Here is a 23,032-nt window from a genome sequence, read left to right as displayed (position 1 = left end):
GGATGCAGAGGGAAAAGCATGGCTACCAGATTTTAACCATGGGAAGGCAGTGAAGCTGGGACGTGGGCCGGCAGGGGTCTAACTGAAAAGGGGACGTTCCTCAATCAAGAATACAGGGTACCGCTGGCAGGCAACAAAGGTCAGCTTCTTCCCAATCGCGTTAGCTTTTCCCAAAGCACAGAGCACAAGCATCACTCAGCAGCACTGCCAAAACCCCGTCAAACTCCCTCATGCTGATGCCAATCAGTGAAACCTTTATCCCAGTGTTTGTGGAGCAGCTTCGTCTGAAACCACAGGAGAGGAAAGAGAATCTTCAAGTAGGACCACCAAGGGGACGACCACCAGGCAGACAGGCTTATTATCGGGAAGCCACCTAGCAGCAGAGGTGATTTCACGTGAACACTGTCCAGCCACCAGCATTTCAGTGCTTGTATCAGAGCACTTCTCTGTGACCCACAGGGAAGCTTCATATACCAATGAAAGTGGGTAAGTGATGGCAGGGGGAGGGGAAGACATTACTTTTAAAAAGACAGAATCGACACTGGAGAGCAAGGCCAGATCTGGAATACACATGAGTAACTTGTTAATGCCACGAGCCAGGCCACTGATGACTGACTGGCCTGGCTAAGAGGATGGAAGGAATTAACAAATGCTTACTAAATACTTATTTGTTATTAAGGGGTTTGCTATGTATCTGATAAGAAGGTAGCAACTGGATTAAATTAGAAATCTGTGATATGAGATGATACATGATTCGACACTGCAGAGTTAGAGGATAGAAACCTCCAGAATTCTGTAACCTTGTCAAATTACGGAACGGGAGTTCCTCCACCTGGAGTCTGGAGCTCACACCCTCCTGTCACACCCGTGTCTCTCCAGGCTTCCAAAGTCATCCATTGGAGGCTGTTGTTCAGGCATGTTGTGAAATGACCTGTTAATGGGATCCCGATGCCCGAACGTCAATTTGAAATGTGTTTTGCGAGTCTCCCACCTTGGTGAGCAAGCAGCAGAGTGGACTGAAGCCTGAGTTCTAGCTGTGGTCCACCCTGTGCTGCAATGTCAAAAGCCCCAATAGCCAATTTAACCCCTAACCTTAACAATGTTTAGAACAAGAAATTACTGAACTGTTTTCATGAACTTATTTTTTCCTCCTTTTCTGTTGTTGTTACATTACACCTGTTTCTCCATACCTCATTTTGATCATTAAAAAGAGAAGTCCCTGAAGCTAAAAATCCATACATAGAGATAAATAGAAAAATCAAAATCTTAAAAAAAATTTTTTTTTTTTATTGATTGATTTTAGAAAGGAGAGAAACACTGATTTGTTGTGCCATTTACTTATGCATTCATTGGTTGCTTCTTGTATATGCCCTGACTGAAGATTGAGCCCACAACCCTGGCATATTGGAACAATGCTCCATCCAGCTGAGCAACCCAGCCAGGGCCACAGATCAAAATCTTTATTCTTGCAACAGAATCTCCAATTTGATATGCCAGAGACCTGACCAACAATTCAAATTCTCCCCACATACGCTTCTTCAATGAGAAGAGTGAGAAAGTAAATATTTAAGGGAAGAGTTTGACTGTGAAAACCAAAACACTCTTTGAGCACCCTATAAGGTAGAGGCTGCCCATTATAGGGCTCTCAGGGTTGCTGGAGGCCCCCCTCATTCAAGTTAGGGACCCTCACATATCGAAGAACAGATGAATGGGAAAGTGAGGTTGGACAAAGTCCAGATACCAACTTGCTCAGGTGCTCCTGGAAGTAGCCTCAACAATCAATATCCTTGTAAACAAGTTCTGGTCTTAGAAATGCAGTCTGCATAGTAGGAGAACTTTCCTGTCCTGCATCTAGTTCCCAGGCTCTAAGTGTGGTGATTAGAAGACTGGGAGATGGGCCCTGGCCAGTTTGGCTCAGCAGTCAGAGTGTCGACCTGCGGTCCACAGAGACCCGGGTTCGGTTCCCGCTAAGGGCGTGTACTTCGGCTGCAGTTTGTCCCCAGCTCTGGTTGGGTTGTGCGGGTGGCGGCCACTCGATGTGTCCCTTTCACGTCGATGTTTCTCTCTCTCTCTTCCTCTCTCTCCCTTCTGCTCTATCTGAATAAAAAATGAAAAAATGTCCTCGGGTGAGGATACAAAAAAAAAGAATTATTAAAAAAAAAAAAAAGAAGACTGGGAGATTGGAAAAGGAGCAGATGTATAAAGTAGCAAGCAAGGAAAATTTTTGGTACGTATTTTATTGAACTCATAAAAGTGTGTATGAACACAGAAGAAGAAAGGAGGTAAAGGACTTACTTTTAGACATAAAAGAACTTTAATACAATCGTTGAAAACCTCTGGAAAAGAGGGATCCAGAAATAATGCTTTAAGGAGAATCTCTTCCTTAAAGATCTGAGACAGGCTGGAGTGCAGGTCAAGCAAAGAGCCTAGAAAACCTTTTATTTCAGCTATTACAGTGATACCTCGGTTCTCGACCATCCTCCTGGAACGAATTATGTTCGAGAACCGAGGTATCACTGTATTTTTAAATAAGTCTCTTTGGGGGTATAATGTCCAATTGAGTGTATAGTAAAATGTTGACTTTTATCTCGCCATCAGATTCCATTTTAAATTCCTGGATTAATACTCTCCTGGTAATTTTTTTTCATGGTCTGAAGGACTCAGAAATGACAGGCTCAACAAGGGGAAATTCGATAATTACAATCACGCAGTAGTCTAAGACCATGGAAATGTTACAACTAGCTTAGGAACAAGATCTGAAAAAGATTCCACCCTCCTCCTGGTTACACCTGAGGAAGCCGACCAGGCCCTGGAATACTTCCATTAGTCACTCACTTATGACCTTTTTAAGCAATTCGCAATTTGATGTGTCTAAATTTTCAGAATGGTACATTAACTTCGTACATAGTTATCCCTCATTGAATGCTATGAGATAAGGAACTGCCCAACACAAAGCAATCCGAAGAGGGGGCCTTACCATTACTATTCAGTGTTTTCATGATAACCTCCATCTGTGCAAATTCATAGTTATAGTCTGGTTCCGAAGAAGCTTCACTGGCTGCGTCCAGGTCATGCTCTGGAGGGCCTGTTTCTTTCTCGAGGTCTTTCAACCAATCTCGCCGTTTCCTCTTAGGTAAATTAATTCTGTGGGGTATTTCACCATTAGAGAAACTCAACTTGTTTTGTACTCAGATAACAGAAAAAACTGTATATGAGAATATGAGTGAACACAAAGACGTTACCTAAAAAAGTGGTTATTTCCCCATAGGATTCTATCGCCGTGCCACAGCTGGGTGGTATTGCACACAAGGGTACCATTTACACAGGACCTGAAGGAACACCAGGGAAATTGTCAGCTAAACAGTAAAGAGCACAAAACCCAGCCCCAGTAGCTAAAGAGATAACTGGGGCGACTTTCTCATAATAGATGTCTTCTATTAATACCCGAAGAAGGAACAGGAGGATTTTGCAATTGCTATGGAACACACGCGCGAAGCAATGATGACCAAGGGCTGCCAATGTTCCCCAAAGAAATAAACTGATGTGATGTGCAGCCTGTAAGAGACAGACAGCATCATCTATGGCATAGTCTTGTAAAAATTTGAGCTGAATCTAATAAAGATTCTATGTGTAAATACCAATTGAGGAAATACAGAGGTCAGTGGGAGATGCTAAATGATGCCATGGGATGCAATGAGCAAAATGCTGATGACAGGAAACTCTAGGACCAACTTTAACAGATTAAATGCAAGAAAAAAGGTGGGGAGGGTGGAAGAACCCACGTACTAAAAGAGATCTGAGAGGGGAGAAGGGGGAGGGGGAATCAGTGTGTTGGGGGAGAAACATCTGGAACAAAAATTAATTAATAAAAATAAATAAATAAATAAATAAATAAATAAATAAATAAAAGAGATCTGAGAGACACAATACCCAATGACAATGATTGACTCTTATTTGGATCCTGACGTTAAAGAACATTTATGAGATAACTGGGGAACTCTGAACACTGATTGAATATATAATGATTAGTAAGAAATTACTGTTAGTTATTTTAGGTGTGATGGTATTAAAGTTATGTTTAAGAATATTTGTCTTTTAGAGATATAAGCTGAGATATCCGTGGATGCAAAGTTATAATATCTGGAATTTGCTTTAAAATAACCCAGAGTGGAAGGAGGAGGAGATGTGGAGGGCATGTCAATACAACAAAATTGTCTATGAGGTGCTCATTTTGAAGCTGGATTAAAGATATACAGGGGTTCATTATACCATTCTTTCCACTTTTATATCTTTGAAATTTTCCATAATAAAAACGAGGAAAAGATAAAAAGAATACCATGTTTAAATCCCAAATAGCAACCAAACATTTTGTAAAGCATAACTAATAATTGGGGGTGGGGGCATGCAATTCTGACCCTCTTTGTAATCACACCATAAATGGTGTGTACCCTGTCTCTGGGCCTGTGTCAGCCTGTGCGTCCGAGATTTGTCTGAAACGAACCTTGAAGAAGCGACTGGGCCCCGTGGACTGTCTGTCGCAGGTGGTCTCCCAGCAGTGCAGTTTCCTACAGTGCACCTTGCCTACTTGCCTACAGCTACCGGCTGTCAGGGGCTGTCAGGGGCTGTGAGGTCAGCAGCCTGAATAACCCACCGAGAAAGCTTTCATGTCAGATCTCATCAACTGGTCCTCGGCACGGTTCAAGCATAGTCACTGTGACCATTTTTAGAAGGAACGGAAAAGTCTTCCAGAATTGTTAGTGCTAAAAAATTTGGTCTTTTCATAAAAGTTCCTTTACTTAAAAAAGAGATTTTGCTGGTATTTTAAAACAAAACAGCCCTGGCCTGTTTGGCTCAGTGGTTGGAGCGTTGGCCTGAGGACCAGAGAGTCCCAGGTTTGGTTCCCACTAGGGAGCATGTACCAAAACAAAACAAACAAAAACACAAAAATAAGCAGGATAATTAATTAAAATTTAATTTACTAAATAACAGTCAGGTGAATTTTGATGGAGAAAAATAATGAATATTATTTTGAGTTTTCATTTTTCAATAAGTTACTTTTCTCATATAATATATAATATATAATATCATTATCTGGCTCCTAATAGTCACAGGACTCTATAGCAGAGTTATGGAAGAAGTAGAACTGACATATGGAAATAATCACTCTTTTGTAGTAACATCTCAAATCAAGTGGCTACGGTTTTATTCATAAAAATACTCTGGAAATACTGTCTTAAATCTTTGTAATCTGTCATATACAAACATGATAAAACTTTGGTGTGTGTTTTACACTTACATGTTCCCTTTATTCCTGCCAATCAAAACGACTCTCATCATTGTAAATAAAGCTTAAAAAGTTTGTGTCCCGCCCTGGCCGGGTTTGCTCAGCAGTTAGAGCATTGGCCTGCAGTCCAGAGAGACCCGGGTTTGGTTCCCACTAAGGGCACGTACCTTGGTTGCAGTTTGTCCCCGGCCCTGGTTGGGTCGTGCGGGTGGCAGCCACTCAATGTGTCCCTTTCACGTTGATGTTTCTCTCTCTCTCTCTTCCTCTCTCCCCCTTCCACACTATCTGAACAAAAACTGAAAAAATGTCCTCGGGTGAGGATAAAAAAAAAGTTTGTGTCCCATTTACTTGGAATTATGGACTGATTTATTCATCTGCAAAACTAAAATATGAGATCCAAATATATACATATGTCTATACATATGAACATATGTATACATATACATGCACACGTTTTTGCCAAAGAATGATGAAATGAAGTTTTTTGTTTTTGAAAAGTTTTATGGAATACTTTTCTACCTAAAAAACAAACACTCATTAGTCACTTTTCAAGGAAAATTTGTTTCCTCAGGCATCTAAAGAGCCCTTCAGAAAATCTAGAAATAGCAATACAACCAATAACAGAAATATGTCACTCTGTGTCCTTTATTATTTAAACTCAGAATTATAACTTTAAAAATTCAGTTCCTCATTCTCACTAGCCATATTTCAATGCTCAAGAGCACCATTTTACTAGTGGCCACCAAAGTGGTCTTAGCAGTTATAAAACCTTTCCATTATCTCAGAAAGTTCTAATGGGTAGTGTTACACTAGAGTGAAACTAAAAGCAGTTTCAGAGTAAATGAGGGGAATACAACAGGCTTTTGCCTCTCTTACATATTGCTAACTTTTGTGATCATTTCTATCTTTAGAGGGCCCTGTCTAGGTGTACACACACACGCACACCCCCCCGCCCCCCGAACACGCATATAAACATATCACTTTGCCATTTAGAGTATGCTCTCATACAATAATATAAAAAAGAAAAAGTTATGGAAACTGCCTGGTTTGGTACTGTACCTAAGCCAAGAAATTAGCATCCAAAGTAATTTCTAGGTGAACACATGCTTGGGGTGCTTGGAAAAAAGCAAATATGAAACCTCTTTGCAGAAATTTATGTAACCCTCACCCAGGCCACCAGGCTCCTACAGAGAAACTGCTGAAGATGATACATCTAAGAAATCACAAACCACTTTAGGAAGCAAACTTATCAGCAGATACAACAAACAGACAGAGGCCCCAACAACTTCAAAGAACAGATTTCTCAAAGACAATAAAAGACTTGAAAATAAAATCATTAATGGCACACAGTGGAGTAAAAACAAGACTACCAATAGAGAACATATCTGAAAATGGACCTTCAGAACTTGTATAAATGAAACATAGAGACACTAAAATTAAGATCTCAATAGAATGATTAAGTAGCAGGTAAGACAGGACTATAGAGAGAATCAGTGGACTTGAGGACGTATTTGAAGAAATAATGACAGTCCTTTAACCCCTGTCCCTCTCTTGCTATGTCCTCATTCCCATTTCCTCCTTCACAACTAAGACTCTTGACCCACTTCCTTACCTACCATTCTCTTTTTTTTGCATTTTTCCTTCCATACCCAGAACTATGTGATGCCTAAACGCCCCAAGGTTGCTGGTGTCATTATAATTTCTATATCCAATAGAATCTTTTTAGCTTCTATTTTGATCTCTCTTTCCTTAAAATTTTCTCTTCCTTTACCTTCCATGACTGTATCCTGCTGTGACTTCTACTGGCTCCCTTATCTCAACTTCCTCCATGGACTATCCTCAGACCACCCCAAAAACATTGGTTTAATTCTTACTCTACACATGCTCCATCCACTTTCAAGAGAGGCAACACTGCTCACGCCAAGTTCTCTATCTTTAGTGTAGCTTTACAGCCCTAAATTCAAGGTCCTACTGGATACTACACATCGACATCCTTATCTCCATGTCTTTCCACATCGACATCCCAAGGACATTTCGAAGTATCCCAAACTGACTCACTACCACTCAGACTTACCATCTTCCAAACCGGTTTCCCCTCTTGTATTCCTTATTTTGATTTAGCAGCACCACTGTTTATCTAGTCTCCAAAGATAAACACCTGTAATCATTGCTGACTTTCTTTTTCCTTCACTAACGGAGTCTCCATTATGTCCCTAAGCAGATCACTACAACTTGCTGATTTTGAAGTAATTCTCGAATACATGTTGTTCTTCAACTCTACTGCCACTTGCTGTGTTCCCATAACAATATTATAATAAATATCCTAACTGATCTCCCCACTTCCTGTCCTATCAACACCCCACATTTCCACAGTGATCAGATTTGTAGGTTATAAAGATCACTTTAGAAAAAGCACTTATCTTCCTGTATAATGCTTCCTGTAAAATGTTGCTTCTACACATTCTCCTCCACCAGGCTTTGAGTTCCCGTACTTGGGCATTCCCAGCACAGAGCCTGGAGTAAAGTATACCGAATGAATGAACGGCTATCCTGGGGTTCCAGGAAAGGGGGAGACTGGGCAGGCTGGGGAGAAAAAAGGAGAGTAGGACAAAAAGGCATGGAATTGGAATTAAAATTGGGTAAGAAAAAAATTTGCTGATTAAAATCATTTTTAGATATAGTGTTAGAAGAGAATATAATCAAACCAGCATGTTGCACACTGTAAATATATACAATTTTATTTATTAATTATATTTAAATAAAGCCAGAGAGAGAGAGAGAGTATTAAAAATAATCCAGCCCTGACAGGGTGGCTCATTTGGCTGGAGCATCATCCATACACCAAAAACTTCAATTTCCGGTCAGGGCACATACCTAGGTTGCGGTTTGGTCCCCATTCAGGGCATGTTCAGGAGGCCACTGAACAATGTTTCTCTCTCTCCCCTCCTCTCTCTCTAAAAATCAATAAAAACATATCCTTAGGTGAGAATTAAAATAAATCCAGAGCCTCTAGTAGAGGAGGATACAGTATAAGGCTAAAGACTATTAGAATTTGGATTAAGTAAAATTAAGGAATAATATCATCATACTATTAAATATTTAAAAAATCATATCACTATAATAAAAATCTATAAACTTTCACGCATCAGGTATGCTATTATTATTGGTCTCAGTTTTTAATCACTTAGAAATTTATATGGCCAATATTAACAGAATAATTTGAAATGAGTAAAAAATTTTCTTCATAAAAAAATGAGTGTTCTAAATTACAGTATTTGTTTGTTAATAAATACCATCACAGAACTTCATTTAATATCATGCCTGATTATTAAGTAATTTAAAACATCATTTAGTAGAAATTAAAAAGTAAACATATAATCCTGTCAATTCTCAAATTTTTACATTTTACATATTATAGCCTGGTGTAGTAATTTTTCAAAACAATGGAGGTATCTGATTAACTGCTGTTTACACAATGGTTAAACTGAGGCCCTCGCCTGTGTGCTCAGTGGTTAGAGTATTGGCCCACACATCAAAGGGTTGTGGGTTTGATTCCTGCTCAAGGGCAACTAGCTGGGTTGCATGTTTGATCACTGGCCCAGTCAGGGTATGTTCAGGAGGCAACCAATAGATGTGTCTCTCTCACACTGATGTTTCTTTCTCTCTCTCTCTCCCCCTTCCTCTCCCTCCCTTCCATGCTCTCTAAAAATCAACGGAAAAAACATCCTTACATGAGGATTAACAACAAATAAATAAACAATGGTTAAAAGGAGTAACAACTAATTTTATTTAATATTTATTTTGTGTCACGGCACTGAGCCAAGTGATTTACAGGTTTCGTCTACCATTAGCCTCACTTACCATAAGAGGAAATTGAAGTTTAGATAAACCAAGTATGCTCTCCAAATTCGCCCAGTCAGTTAAGGCAGAATCAGCCTGCCCAGAGCTGCTGTGGGAAATGCTACTATCTAGGTCTCTAGAATTGGAAAGCAATCCCGGAGGACCCACTGTTGCTTTAATTTTGATATAACTGAAGCAAAAAGATAGAAAGGGGCAGTCTTCCCCTTCTGAAAATAAGGCACACGAGAATGTTAAGTACCATTTACTTCTCTTACCTTGCATTTTCTTTTGGAGTAAGAGTGACATCGCCATCGGATGCAATGTCAATCTCACAGTGCTCAGGCTGAATTCCTATACCAAAGAGCTGGATGTCCTGAGAGGTATCTGCCCCCACCCTCGTATGCTCCTAGGAACACAGTGTTAATGAAAGTGAAAACACACACAAGTAACCTAACAAAAATGTATCACAATCAATTTCAATAACCCAATAGCACATGCATGACAATATTAAATGAATCAGACAGGAGATGCAAGATATCTGGAACACTGTAAGTCAAAAGCTTACTTTAACACACTAAATTATTTTTAAATGTTAAAACAGGATAGGGAGGAGAGCTGACCAGCAGTGACTAGATACTGCTTTAAAATATAAGGAAATTGCACTTGACAAAAGAATCCCTTGAGTTCCAATTTTAACTTTACAACTTACTACATGTGTGACCACAGGCAAGCCATTTTACTGAGCCTCGGTTTCTTTTTTTGCAAAACCAGGGCAATAATATCAATTTGATTTATTTAACAGTATTCTTTTTAAACATCACCTGAGTTAACAGTGAAAATGCTTTGAAAACAACTATATAAATGCAAGAACCACTTAGAGTAGTTTCATTGAAGGTTACACTTTAAAACACATAAATTTTAAAATGTTAAAAATAGTTGAGTAGCTAATGCTAATATTAATAGAGTAGTGAAGCCTGTCAGTTATACAATGTTCACTTTAGTGTGATGTTTAGGACCTCAAACCTCACACACATGGACTGTGACCCCTGGTGATTCAGTCCACTGCTCATCCACTTAGCTTTTTCTTTCGCTCTAAAAATCATTTAACCGTTATGATTACAATACTTTCTATTCCCTTGAGAAAGCGTAAGGGCTGGTCTTTCAAAATTAAGATTTCAGAAACAATTCCTTTCCCCTTAATCATTTCCTGAATGAACAGGTCCATAGTGTTAGTGGACTCTCAACAAGTCAGGTATTCTTCCTGCCATATTATGTCTCTGGAAAAGCAAAATAAAAAGGATAGAAGACTGAACTCCTTGCTTCAATTCTAGCTTATTCTCCATTGCATTTTGCATATTCACCAGGAAGATGAGAATCCTTAACAAAGTGCCTTCACAAGGGGGTAACTTCTCCTTATTTAGGGATATGTGTGTGTGAACAGTATATATAAGCTGCCTTCAAGTCCCTAGCTCCTCAATCCTTGACAGTATTTAAATACATATATTTATATACCACCAGAAATTGTTTGTGTATGATGAAAAATGGCCTCGTGGTCAGCTGAGTGCCGTATGTCATTTGGAGTGCCCTATTTCAAACACATGTCTTATTTTTCCCTTAACAAAATCTGCCAGGATTTTTTAAAGTATGTTCTGAGAACCTGTGAGGTCTCTGACGACCATCCAAGAGGCTCATGAGATCAAAACTACTCTAATAAAAATACTAAGATGTTATTTGCCTTTGTGCTCTCATTTTATCACAAGTATACAGTGTTTTTCCAGAGGCTACATGATGTGAGATACTGTGGCTTTGAAGATTAATGGACTGTATATTTGTACATGTTTGTATTTTCAAATGGTCTCAGCTTTAGCACCTATTATAGATATATATAACTTGGATACACAAAAGATCTTTGGAGTCCTCGATACATTTTAAAAAAACGTTTGTATTGATTTCAAAAAGAAAAGAAGGGAGAGAGAGAGAGAGAAACATTGATGTGAGGGAGAAACATCAGTTGGTTGCCTCCTGCATGTGACCCCTGGGTATGTGCCCTGACCGGGAATTAAACTGGCGACCTTTTGGTGCACGGGACGATGCTCAACAGAGCCACACTGGCCAGGGTCCTTTATACATTTTTAAAGAGTGTAAATGGGCTGTGAAAGTTTGAGAATGAATGCAGTAAGCTCTCCGAAAGTCAGTGGCATACCTTGAGGTCAACGTGCCAAATTCAAAAGGCCCCATCCCATCTCCATACTAAATGGGTGATTATAAGACCAAAAGTCATTTTCTGAGGATATATGTCTAGAAGAAATGGATATGGAAGAACCCTGGTTGTCTAATCTACCACAGGATTTTGTTTTAGCCTATGGTGATCTTGAGCTCTCCTTAGAATTTCTCAGAAATATAACTGTGAATCCCTAGAGCTTCTCAGGATCTTTATAATTGAATCTAAATATTGTCAGAATCCTTGTCTCTATAGCCCGTGATCACCTTGACACCCTCCGCGGCCTCCCTCTGCCCCTCTGATGCTCATGCTCACAGGAAATCAGCCCCAACTGCACAGTCTCAGGACAATACAAAATAGCTGGTTTTCATTCTCAATAATGACCTGACTGTATTATGAATCCTCTTTATGAAAAGTAAAATCATGGGGACAGATAACCAGATTCAATGGCAAATCATACATGAATAAATCAGGATTGCAACTACGTATTTATATAGCCTCTTACCTTTAAATAGTAAACCAGAAGTTCATTGAGAGCAGGGTCTGCATTCAGGTTGACTAAGTAGCACTGGTCATCCCCCACCTTGATACCGGATGTCTCCAGGGAAATCCCCATACTTTCAAGTTGTCGTTGTCTCTCCTGTGCACAAAGCAGACCAAAGCAGGAAACTCTATTTGTTTTTCTATTCACCGGATGTATCCATGGAAAGTCTAAGTCGCTATTTCTGGGGACAATGCCAATGAAATCATACATTCCACTCGGCTTAACCAAGTTTACTTACAGCCTAAAATGTGTGGCATCTTGCATCCGTGTTCTGGGTGCACCAATGGTGAACCAGACACCACCTTGCCCTGAAGGGGCTTCCCATCTAGTAGAGGGGGAAGACCATATAACTGGAGTAAAAAGAGGAAAGCCCTGTACCTCTGGAGAGGAACAACAAGTTGTGGGCTTCGCAGGAGGGAGGTCATGATGGGTTAAGAGACTAGAAAGGCTTCAGGAAGAGAATACACTTAAGGTGGTTCTTAAAGCATAAGACGAATTTCAACAGGAAGAAATGGAGGAACAGCAAGATAAGGGCAGAGTATTCTGAAGGAAAGCAGAGTAAACTCTAGGAATACTGAAGGATTTCAGGTGCCAAGAACCCCTAATAAATATGAGAAAGTAGTGGGAGATGGGGCTGAAAAAGCAAACTGGGTCTCTATTGCAGAGAACCTTGAATTCATTCATTCATTCATGACATTTATGTACTAGGTACTGATGTAGGGCTAAAAATACTACAGAAAACATAACAGAGTCCCCCCTTTCATGAAAACTTATATTCTAGTGGAACAAGATAGACTAAAAAAACAGATAAGTAAATATATATAATTTCCAATGGGGTTAAGTGCTAAGGAAAACCATAAAGCAATGTAAGAGGGATACGAAGTTAGGGGTGTGTGCATGTGAGAGAAAGAAAAAGAGAGAGACAAAGACAGAGAGAGGGAGAATATCTATATGAAACACAAGCAAACCACTGGGCTAGGTCCCGGTACTGCTTTCAAGCTACTTTATTGGGATAGTCTAATATTTCCAAGTGGTCACTGACCTTAAAATGTTTATGAAATGCTCAGTGTAGAGATTCATAAGACACATAATCACACACACATGCAGAATTAGTCCTTGCTTTATATTTTATCTCAAGTAAAGTTCAGATAGCATTTTCCATCAAGCCCAAAGAATCACATACATTGAATAAACTAGGATGTTCTATATGTTACAAATTATCTTTCAGTCAGGTAGCCACATGCTATGCCAAGTGATCTAAAATCACAACAGATTTTTGTTTAAATGTGAAAAGCAAGAAATATTAAAGTTATTTCCTATACCACCCATGTTCAAATTCAATGCTATCCAACACTTCTAGAAAATATATGGACCCAAATATAGTTGGCAAAAGACACAAAGCCAGTGTCTAACTGATCTCTGCAGTCTGTAGTTCAGCACAAGGAGGGTCAGAAGACTTTAAGAATGACAAGTGACTGACAATGCAGAAAAGACATCACATGAAGAAGAATCACAATATTTTAGGACTTCTGGTCAAGATGGTGGCATAGGTAAACGCAGTACTGCCTCCTCCCACAACCACATCAAAATTACAACTAAACTACAGAACCACCATCCTTCAGAACCTTCTGAAGTCGAGCTGAATGGAAGTCCTACAACTATGAAATTAAAGAAGCCACACCGAGACTGGTAGGAGGGACAGAGATGTGGACAGGCTGTCCCACACCCATGTGTGGTGGATAAAAATCAGGAGGGACACCTCAGCTGGGAAGGTCCTCCCTGAGGAGTAAGGGGTCCCCCTTCCACACCAGGCACCCAGCTCAGCGTTCCAGTGCCAGGAAGAGAAGTCCCCATAACTTCTGGCTCCTGGAGTTCCAGGCAGATCCTCTTCAAGGGCCCGCCTATAGACTTACTCGGACTTGTTCCTTCCAGGCTCCAGAGTTGGGGAAGTAGCTTGAAAGGCACCAGAGACATACAGTGAAGAACTGAGTTGTTTGGCATTGGGGCGAGATCTTGGAGGGGCAGCTTTCTTCCAGACAGATGTGCTGGCAGAGGCCACTGTTCCTTCGGTGAGCCCTTCCCCCACAGGGCAGGCAGACCGCTGCCATATCTGGGAATCCAGCAACCTGGCTCACACTGTTTGTCCCACCCTGGTGATTCCCTGAGGCTCTGCTCCACCCAACTCTCGGGCCCACCCAAGCTGTTTCCAATGGCTTTATCATAGGATTGGCCTGTCTTGGTTCCTCCTTCATATTTTCCTAAAATCTCTCAAACAAGCAGCATCTGGTCTCAGAGAGCCCCATACCTCTCGTTAAGTGGCCCCAGGCCTGGCACTAGAAGCAGCCAGCCTTGGTTCACAACTTGGCTTTTCCTGGGCACCTCCAAACCCTGCACAAGAGGCAGCCAGTGGCAGATCACTCTGTAGCTTATGCCTGGTGGTCCCAGGTAAAATACAGGCAGTGACTGACTTTGCCCCAGAGCCAGCACATTCAGTGGATGGCTTCAGACCACATAGCACCACCACCCATTCACTTCCACAAGTAACACACTCAAGGAGTGGACTCAGTGGGTACCAGAGCCCTGATGAAGTAAATCTTGCTCTGTGTGGCGGGCCCCTGCACAGCTGATCCTCCAAGATAGTCAGTGGTCAGTGGGCACAGCCAGTCCTTGCAGCAGGTAAGCCTGAGTAAATCCCTCCCATTGATGTGCCAACAGCAACCAAGACTCAACTACAACAGAAGAGTGAAGAGTGCATAGTTCACACTAGGAGTGTACCTTGAGGGCACAGCTGGGGTGATCAGAGAGGTTGTGCCACTGGATCCTATAGAACACCTAAAGTAATAGGTCGCCCTATGAAGCCTAAGAGACATAGCAACTCTCTCTAATATATAGAAACAAATACAGGGAAGCAGCCAAAATGAGGAGACAAAGAAACTTTCCAATTGAAAGAAAAGAACAAAACTCCAGGAAAAGAAATAAACAAATTGGAGATAAGCAATCAATCAGATAAAGAGTTCAAAACATGGTTAACAGGATGCTCTAGGAACTTAGTGAGAACATCAACAACATAAAAAAGGACCAGTCAGAAATGAAGGATGCACTAACTTAAATAAAGAATTATTTACAGACAATCTATAGTAGAGTAGTGCCCTGGCTGGTTTTGCTCAGTGGTTAGAGCGTCAGCCCATGGACCAGAGAGACCCGGGTTCAGTTCCTGCTAAGGGCACGAACCTCGGTTGCAGTTTGTCCCTGGCCCTGGTTGGGGTCATGTTGGTGGCAATCAGTTGATGTGTCTCTCTCGCTCTTCCTCCCTTTCCCCCTCCTGCTCTATCTGAAGATAAATGCAAAAAATGTCCTCGGGTGAGGATAAAAAAAAAAATAGTAGAGTAGGTGAGCCAAGAAGCAAATCATTGAGTTGGAATATAAGGAAGAAAAACACACCCAATCAGAACAGCAAAAGAAAAAACAGTTAAAAAAAATGAAGATTGTGTAAGGAGCCTCTGGGACAACTTCAAGCGTGCCAACATTCACATCATACGGGTGCTTCAGGAGAAGAGAGAGAGCAAGAAATTGAAAACCTATTTGAAAACATAATGACAGAAAACTTCCCCAACATACAAGTCCAGGAAGCACAGAGAGTCCCAAACAAGATGAACCCAAAGAGGTCCACATCAAGACACATCATCATTAAAATGCCAAAAGTTAAATACAAAGAGAGAAGCTTAAAAGCAGCAAGAGAGAAGCAGTTTATTACCTACAAAGGAGCTCCCATACGACTGTCAGTTGATTTCTCAAAAGAAACTTTGCAGGCCAGAAAGGAGTGGCAAGAGATATTCAAGGTGATGAAAAGCAACGACCTACAACCAAGATTACTCTATCCTGAAAAGCTATCATTTAGAATCGATGGACATATCAAGAGTTTCCCAGACAAGAAAAAGCTAAAGGAGTTCATCACCACCAAACCAGTATTATATGAAATGTTGAAGGGTCTTCTTGAAGGAGAAGAACAAAAATATGAACAATAAAATGGCAATTAACACATACCTATCAACAATTGAATCTACAAACAAAATGAGCAAGCAGAACAGAAACAGACTCACAGATAGAGAACTTTTTGTTGCTTGCCAGATGGGAGGACACTGGGGGGATGGGTGGAAAAGATGAAGGAATTAAGAAGTACAAATTGGCCCTGGCCGGTTTGGCTCAGTGGTTAGAGCGTCGGCCTGCGGTCCTGAGAGACCCGGGTTCGGTTCCCGCTAAGGGCATGTACCTCGGTTGCAGTTTGTCCCCGGCCCTGGTCGGTTGTGCGGGTGGCAGCCACTCGATGTGTTCCTTTCACATCGATGTTTCTCTCTCTCTCTCTGTTCCTCTCTCTCCCTCCCACTCTACCTGAACAAAAAATGGAAAAATGTCCTCGGGTGAGGATAAAAAAAAAAAAAAGAAGTACAAATTGGTTGTTAGACTGACGAACCTCGAAGGAAGGGGGAGGGAGGGTGGGATGAGATAAAACCAAAGAACTTCTATGTATATATGCATAACCAATGGACACCGACAATAGTGTTGGGAAGGCAGGAGGTGGGGCGGGATTAGGGAGGAGGGGGTCAATGGGGGGAAAAAAGGGGGAACATCTGTAATACATTCAACAATAAAGATAAGTTAAAAAAAAAAAAAAGAATCGCAATATTTTGGGCCTAAATTACCCAACTACCTGAGCGATTTCTTCTGTTTTCCTCAGCTTCTCTTCCCAAGTCACTGTTAATTCTTTTATCAGCTTTTCAGACTCTTCAAGCTTCTCTTTCAGTTCGGGAGCCTTCATAGCCTTTAAAATGAAACCAGAGCTATCTGATTTTAACAAGACAATCACTTATTGTCCTCCTTAAGCAGTTATCAACAGTCTGTTGGAAGCAATTAAGTCACACACTGTCAGGGTGGGGTTTAGACCTTTATTAATCAAATGAAATGTAAGAGGCAAATGACTGCTATTATTTAAAGGAGAAAAAGAAATACTAGTGCACTGAATTAAATTGATACACATCATTACAGAGTAATTTTACCCATCATACTTAAATTTCACATTAAAGACTTAAAAGATGCTAAAGTTCATCTTCAAAACAGAAAGTAAGAAAAAAGGTTACTGAAGCAGATCTCTTTTTCAATAAGAGAGGGATCAAGGCACATCGCCAATAAAGGCATTCCAGCTACATTCACCTACCAGGAAAGGTGAAGGTTCTTCTCGTTTATTTTGCAATTCGAATCGGGCACTTTACTTTTCTTATTGATGGAATAAACAGTAAATGTATTATTCATTTGAAAGTCAGCTAAAAGAGCAGTAATTTCCCTGAGTTTGTTCAGTAAGAATAACTAAGGGGTCTAAATACAGACATATGCAGCTTGTAAATCTTTGGAAGCCTTTACTTGAAACAATATTCTTTGACTTCCTACAATAACATAACTATAACCCTATGAACAAGAAAGATGGCCCAGCCGGTGTGGCTCAGTGGACTGAGCATCGTCCCATGGACTGAGGTCCCATTCGATTCCCAGTGAGGGGTGGGCAGGGGGCAGCTGATCGATGTATATTTCTCACATCGATGTTTCTAGCTCTCTCTCCCATCTTCTCTCTCTAAAAAAGTCAATAAAAATTTTTTTTAAAAAGAAAGAAAGAAAGATGGTAGAGCTTGGACCAGAAGCTAAAGTGGTGATGATCTGGAGGCTAGCTGGGTATGCCTCAGTCTCAGTATTAATAGAGCTTGAGAGTGACATTTAGTGCTGGGGACATGAAAATTCTAGGTGAGCCTGCTGTGGCTCCTCTCCATTGGCCAGGTACTGTTGTATCCAGCAGGCCCAGATCACATGGTCACAGTGAAACTGCAGATTCAGAGACAACCGGAAAGGAGTAGATCATCCACCTTCAAATGACTTCCAGATGCATGACACTTTCCTCCCAGAATCAGGACTCTCTCCAAAGGTTACCAGCATTTTGACTTTTCAGATGTTTGCTACCCTTCTTAGCATCAATAAAAAATATATATATACTGGATGCACTAACTGGTAATGATAATGATAATAAAAACATCAGCATTTATTGAGCACTTATGATGTGCAAGGCATTGTGCTAAGTGCCTTCCAGGATCAGTGTTGTACTAGGGGTTAGGAATTAAAAACGTAACAAAGCATAGCTTCTTCAACTACAGGAGCTCACAGCCTGAAAGAAGAGAAAGATACGTAAACAAAAAATTATAATGCAACTGCTGGGATCATCAATTAATGGAATATTCAGATCTCTGGCTTTATTCTTCCTTGTTTTGTTTTATCTCCTGTTGATTACTTTTGTGATTAGATAAGCCAATAGATAAAAAACATTTAAACAGTGCCTGGTACACAAGTGCTCAATAAATAATGGTGATTACATTATTTTTCCCTACCCTTAATACTGTCCCAACCCTCAGAAGAGAGTGGTGTGAAGGAATGTGAACTCAGAAGCCTTAGGTACACACCGAGGTCCTGGCACGTGGAGACATGTCACTTAACCTAAGGAACTTTGGTTCCATCTCAGTCACGTTACCTATTTCAAATGGGACAATGCCTTGCCTGGTAACTCGCCTAAAGCAACAGCTATTTGGAAGAGGATGTGATTATTAAAGTTTGTGTAAAGCCGAGGAAAGATGGCAACGATGCAAAATTATAGATTTTGTTTCCTCCCAGGAGCTGATATAAATATTAAAAATATGTATTTCTGGCCCTGGCCAGTTTGTCTCAGCGGTTGGAGCACCGGCTTGAGGACTAGAGAGTCCAGGGTTCGGTTCCCACCAGGGGCGCGTACCTCGGTTGCAGTTTGTCCCCAGCTCCCAGTTGGGGTTGTGTGGGTAGCAGCCAGTCGATGTGTCTCTCTCACATCAATGTTTCCCTCTCTCTCTCTCTTCTTCCCTCTCTCTCTCCCACTCTATCTGAAGATAAATGCAAAAATGTCCTCAAGTGAGGATAAAAAAAATAAAAAATATATATATGTATTTCTGAATTATTCCTAATAGTCAATTATCCTTGATCATGTTATCTTCCATGACTTAAGGAGGAGATGACACACAACTAACTTCTCTGAAAACTGCAGAGCCCTTTGGGAATACGGTCTATAATGTTAGTAAAAACACCATGATTGGTTCTTAGGATTTCACAGCGGAAGAGATCGGTGCTCTCAAGGATTAATTGATTTACTGGAGCACAAACAATTAGGCATTGGTAGCTGCTCCCTCTTAATTGCCTGCTTGCTTAACTGTAAGGTCCTAGGACAGAGATCTTGTATCACTCATGGTGTCTTCACAATGCATGTAGCACACACCAATCAACACTGACATGTTCAGCCACGCAGAGATGACCTGGAACTGCAAGCAAGCATGTCCTTACCACTCAGGTATCACAAGCCAGAAACTTCAAAAACAGGAGCACCAGGCTGATTTTGTATTTTTTTAAATTATAGTTGACTTACAATATTATACTGGTTTCAGATGTACAACATGGTGATTAGACACTTACATACCTTATACAGTGATCACCACAATCAGCCTCGTACCCACCTGTCACCATACATAGACATTACTGCTAATATTCCCATCCTGTACATTACCTCGGCCTGCGAGAGCTGCTCTCTCAGTTTCTCGACTTCCTCCCGCAGTTCCCGGATGACTTTGGCATTGGGATCCTCATTCACAATAGCATGGTTCACGATCCTTTTGGCTCGATCTGCATATCGTAAGGTGGAGAGGGTCTCTTCATAGTTATCTGCTGCTGGGCTAATGGTGGCTATCATAGAGGTCTGGCTGTTGCCTCCCAAATTGTCCTGCAAAATATTTCCAATAGCGTCTTAGGAAATGAGGCCCATTTCATGCACAACATGTATGATGAAAGCACCTATGATATTACTCCCTGTGAAGAACATGCTATGTGAAATGGGTTTGTATTTCACAGATAATTTATTATAAGATAAAATGTGTCCTCTCTCTATTCACAACAATGAATAGTATCCATCAAACCATTATAATGAAATAAAAGGCAATGAAAATGAGTTTTCATTCTGTGTTCCTAGGAATTGGGATAACAGTACAGTATTGTTGGGTATTCATCTCATATTTAGCTTTGCACACACCTTTCAGCTGTCACCTCTGACACAGCCAATTTTTAGTTGGAAAAGAACACCTGAATGCTGAATTACCTTAAGAAGCCAAGTGAGGACTGAATCTCGATAAGGCACAAATTTGTTTTTACCCTTGCCAGCTGCCTGGTCAGCCAGAGATGAGATAACCAACCCCAAGGTTGTCAGTGATCTGCCAAAAGAATAAGTTAAAAATTAATTTCATGGAATGTTTATTTTGCTTTCAATAAACCTTCTAAGTAATAAGTATAAAATATGCAGACTAAAGCCCTAAAGTTAATACAATCAAGTCAACATTAATTTGTCAAGAAGCTGAAAAAATGGAAAACAAAAAGTAACTCCATTATTTTAAAGGAATGAATTTAGCCCTAGCCGGTTTGGTTCAGCGGTTAGAGTATGGGGCCTTGGACCAAAGGGCTATGGTTCCGATTTCTGGTCAAGGGCACATACCTGGGTTGCAGGTTCGATCCCCGCCCTGGTCAGGGTCAGGGTCATTCGGGAGGCAACCAATCAATGTGTCTTTCTCACATTGATTCTCTCTCTCTTTCCCCCACTCCATCTGAAGATTAAAAAAAAATCAAACAAAAAAACCCAACCAAAAAAATAAATTAAATTAAATAATGAATTTAGAATTCCTATAAAAATCTATTCTGGTTAATCACAGGACCTATAAAACATTCATTTCAGAACCTAGAAACATACATTTAAAAGCTCACACTGGAAAACTTTAATATACTCCATGTATCATGCCACAAGTCTGAACCATTTACTCTTTCAGTCTAATTGGACCATGCTGGCCTCTGTGGTTTCCCAGAATAACCACATGACTTGCAGAGTTCCTCTACCTGTTATAAAGTATATACTGTTCACCTGCTTAAAGCTGGCAAGTTTATTTCATGTCACGTTATTAGTTTGCAAAAACAAAGCACTACCCACGCAGAGAACAGCATATGGCTGCTCTTCCAAACCCTGTTACTCAAAGCAGCTTTGGCATCACCTGAGAGTTGGCTAGAGATAATCTCTGAAGCCTCCTCAGGCCTACTGAATCAGGACCAGTTAAAGGTATCTCCAGGTTATACATATGCATATTACATTTTAAGATAGCCTGGTTGAAGGCGACCCAAAATGATAACTACATTTGGCTGTCTAGGCCTATGATTCTGAAAATGTGATGCTGGCACCAGCAGTATCAGCGTCAGTGGGGACCTGGTTAGAAATGCATTTTCAGGCCCCTCCCCAGACCTACTGAATCAAAAACTTTTAGTGGGACCCAGCAATCTGCACTTCAACAAGCCCGCCAGGTGACTCTGAGGGAGGCTGGAGTTTGAAGACAACTGGTCTAGGCTACTGAGCCCTCCCTGGTGGTTAACATGTTCTCTGCACCTGGAGAAAAGAGCACATAGAAACAGATATGTGGTACTGAGGGATGAGGGACATCCTCTGTGTCACAGTTATGCTCCAGTTGTCTTCTGAAAGTAATTCAACTGGATCCCAAGTTTAGCAGTCAGAAAAGAGAGCCTTAGATCCCACAGGATTGCAAGGAAGGTTACATGATAACACCATGAGAAAATACTTTCAAAATAATTTAAAAAATCAAATGTTACTTATTATAAAAACAAGGCAGGGCACAAATCAGCCAGTGACCAGAGGTTAGCAAATGAAAGACTAGCTAGCTTTCTTTCAAATGTCAACAGGTTTAAAATTGAACTGAAAGGAAAGAAAGCCTATTTCCCACAAAACTTAATTCTCCAAAGTTGACTTACTGAACAGTCACTGAAATGCAAAGCAAATTCGAGAGGCAGAAAATGAACAAGAATTTTGATAACTAATAGCCATTACCACAGTTGACATAAATATGTCCATCATAATTGACAGATGTAAAAGTTAAACAAGTCCAACGCAAGAGAAATGAAAACATACATCCACACAAAAACTTATACACGAATTTTCATAGCAGCATATTCCTAATAACTAAAATGTGGAAACAACCCAAATGTCCAGCAAATGATGAAGGGATGAATAAAATGTGGTATGTCCATACAAAAGAGTATTATTGGCTATAAAAGAGGAATGAGGTTCTGATACATGCTACAACATGAATGAACCTTGAAAAATTACGCTAAGTGAAAGAATCAAACACAAAAGGCCACTGTCCTGGGTTGAATAATCCCCCCTCCCCCCCAGATTCATACCTACTAGAACCTCAGAATGTGACCTTATTTGGAAATAGGGTCCTTGCCAATGAAATAAGTTGAGATGAGACCTTACTGGATCAGGAAGGGTTCTAAACCAATGACTGGTGTCCTTATAAGGCCATATGAAGACACACATGGAGAACAGCATGTGAAGATGGAGACAGATTGTAGTGATGCATCTACAAGCCAAGGAATGAGGCTAGACGAGAGGCCTAAAAGACATTTTCCCTCTGAGCCCCCAGCAGGAACAAACCCTGTAAATCTCTTGATTTTGGACATCTCACCTCCAGAACTGTAGGAAAGCAAATTTTGCAACCCAATTTGTGGTGATCTGTTATACAAACACTAGGAAAATAATACAGTCACATATCCAGAATAGGCAAATCTACAGAGACAGAGGTAGTGGTTGCTTAGGGCTAGGGATAGGACCAATGCGGAATGACTTGGACATGAAGTTTCTTTTGGGGGTGATAAAAATGTTTTAAAATTAGATTGTAGTGATGGCTGTACAACTTTGAATATATATAATAAAGCTATTGAATTGTATACTTTAAAAATGGCAAACTGTGGTGGGTAAATTATTTTCCAATGCAGCTTAAAAATTTTTTTAATTAAGAAAAATTCAGCAAGTTCAATCATCCTCCCAAAGTTCACAACTTTAAGAAGAAAACTGCATGTGATATGTAAGAAAAAGAGGGAAATAAGAGTCCAATATAAGGCAAAAACACATTTCTGCTTTTATATTGAATATAGGGCATTTTTCACATTTTGTAACTACTGAAATAAAAATTTTGGTTGTAAA

General features: G+C 40.4%; 1 protein-coding gene across 3 annotated transcripts in view; it reads right to left on the bottom strand.

Moving 5' to 3' along the window:
• The window catches only part of KIF13A (kinesin family member 13A), a 208,697-nt gene that overhangs the window by 46,639 nt on the left and 139,026 nt on the right, over positions 1 to 23,032 (bottom strand). For 2 of the 3 annotated variants that reach the window (XM_036255370.1, XM_036255371.1), the window contains 7 exons: positions 20,096 to 20,207; positions 19,511 to 19,723; positions 16,598 to 16,708; positions 11,851 to 11,985; positions 9,400 to 9,530; positions 3,243 to 3,329; positions 2,978 to 3,144 (listed from right to left, as the gene is read on the bottom strand). In XM_036255370.1, the coding sequence (XP_036111263.1) occupies positions 2,978 to 3,144; positions 3,243 to 3,329; positions 9,400 to 9,530; positions 11,851 to 11,985; positions 16,598 to 16,708; positions 19,511 to 19,723; positions 20,096 to 20,207 (956 nt within the window). Of the gene's footprint in view, positions 1 to 253; positions 374 to 2,977; positions 3,145 to 3,242; positions 3,330 to 9,399; positions 9,531 to 11,850; positions 11,986 to 16,597; positions 16,709 to 19,510; positions 19,724 to 20,095; positions 20,208 to 23,032 lie in introns of all 3 variants that reach the window. The other variant, XM_036255369.1, reaches the window with a different exon arrangement.

Source organism: Molossus molossus, unplaced genomic scaffold (assembly GCF_014108415.1).
Source record: "Molossus molossus isolate mMolMol1 unplaced genomic scaffold, mMolMol1.p scaffold_m16_p_12, whole genome shotgun sequence".
NCBI lineage: Eukaryota > Metazoa > Chordata > Mammalia > Chiroptera > Molossidae > Molossus > Molossus molossus.
The sequence above is the reverse complement of the archived record's forward strand: the minus strand, read 5'-3'. Positions and strand labels throughout refer to the sequence as shown.